General features: G+C 40.3%; 1 protein-coding gene across 1 annotated transcript; it reads right to left on the reverse strand.

Moving 5' to 3' along the window:
- Positions 1–497: 497 nt before the first annotated feature.
- On the reverse strand, positions 498–1,599 carry LOC111381798 (protein indeterminate-domain 12-like; the record flags this gene model as incomplete). Its single annotated transcript, XM_023005628.1, has 2 exons — positions 498–1,278; positions 1,543–1,599. Coding segments are annotated over 2 exons (838 nt in total), but the record flags the coding sequence as incomplete, so codon positions are not given.
- Between the last annotated feature and the right edge of the window lie 77 nt (positions 1,600–1,676).

The following is a 1,676-nucleotide window of genomic DNA, read 5'->3' on the forward strand; positions in this document are numbered from 1 at the left end:
ACATTTAAAATTTATTTTAAATACAAATAATATTAATATTAATAAAAATAAAAATAATAATTTATTGTATTAAAAAATATATAACACAAATGACATAAATACTCTCAACAAATTTATTTGAAAAATGTTAAATAAGAGCAAAAATGACATTTTACACTTTGCACCATTTTGGTGAAAAATGGTGCAAAATGAATAGTGTTGTACCATATTTGGTGCAACACTATTCACTTTGTACTATTTTGCACCAAAATGATACAAAATTTGATATTGGGTTGGAGCAACTTTGCACCAAAAAATGGTGCAATGGTTGGAGATGCCCTAACATCTCAAAGTCTTGCATCATTATAATTCAAAAAAGGTACTTCAATAACAATCTTTAAAACAGGCAATTATGAGAATGAAATACAGTCTAATATTTAAACCAAAAGCTGGAAATTAATGGAAATTGAAGTCTTCATGTTCCTTAGCTTTCTTGAATTCAGAGTAAAATATCTGAATTAGCCATCTGTAATGCAGTGTAGCTTCAACAGTTCGCCTTCTGATGCAGTTTCGGTAAATCCAAAGCCACCTTGATGCTTCAATAGTGAGTGTTCATGGCCATAAGTTGGGTATTCTACACCCCCGGTGTAGGATAGCAGGTCCCCCGAGCTCCCATTATTGCCGCAGCTGCCGCTACCACAGTGGTTTCCTTTCAGCCCAAGAAAGTCCCTGGTGAAGTGGTCAGTCCACGTGACAAGATTACCCGCTGCAAATCCCCCGGCGGCAGTGGTGGTGGTCACGTGACCCATATCCAGCTGGGACATGGTGGAGCTCACGTGACCTACAGAATGTACTTCAGCAACAGTGGCTGCCTTCTGGAGGAGTGCGGTGGCCGAGAGCGGTGCTCCACCGGTGCTGACGTGGAGACCACGGAAGGGAGAGGCCATCAGCCCATTGTGGAGCGGTTCTTGGTAAAATGGTGAAGAGAGGGGAATGTGGATGGATTCAGGTTTGATTTGGACATTGTTATAAGGATTATGTTCCTGAAGTGGGTCCCAGGAGGGGTGAAGGAGGTTCATGTGGGGTGGTGGGTTTGGGAAGTGACGCTGTTGGGCGGAGAAGGGGAAGAGTGAAGAAGAGTTTTGGGGGTTGAAATGGAATATCCCCGCCGTGTTCGGTGGCCATTGTTCATTATTAGGGTTTTGTCCACTGGCCAAGATTGAGTTGGCTGCAGAGAGTCTGGCACTTTCTTCTGCTAAAGCATCACAAAATGCTCTGTGGGTTATGAAACTATCCTTCCTGCAGATTTACACGCTCAATAGAAATGTATATATCATAAAGAGAACAAACAAAATGGAATATAATGTTCTTTGATTCCCACTCAAATGGTCTCCCTTAATTTCTTTTTAACGTGTTTGAAGCACAGTACTAAAATGGTTCAGTCTAAACATGTTATGCTTACATAACCTTCGAAAAAGAAAACGCTATGTACCCTCATTAAGGTTCTGCAAAATAAAGCTTCAAAGAAACTCGAGGATAACTATACGGTTACTAGCTCCTTACAGGACTGTGTCCAAAATGAATGTAATGTAGACTTTCTTGTTGGTTTCATTTACAGTCCTGTTACAGCACTGTCAGGGGTTTGATACCACTAAGAGATTGCACTTTGGACAGATTAAAAGGTCTAAATAATGCTT

This window comes from Olea europaea, unplaced genomic scaffold (assembly GCF_002742605.1).
Source record: "Olea europaea var. sylvestris unplaced genomic scaffold, O_europaea_v1 scaffold23750, whole genome shotgun sequence".
Classification (NCBI taxonomy): domain Eukaryota; kingdom Viridiplantae; phylum Streptophyta; class Magnoliopsida; order Lamiales; family Oleaceae; genus Olea; species Olea europaea.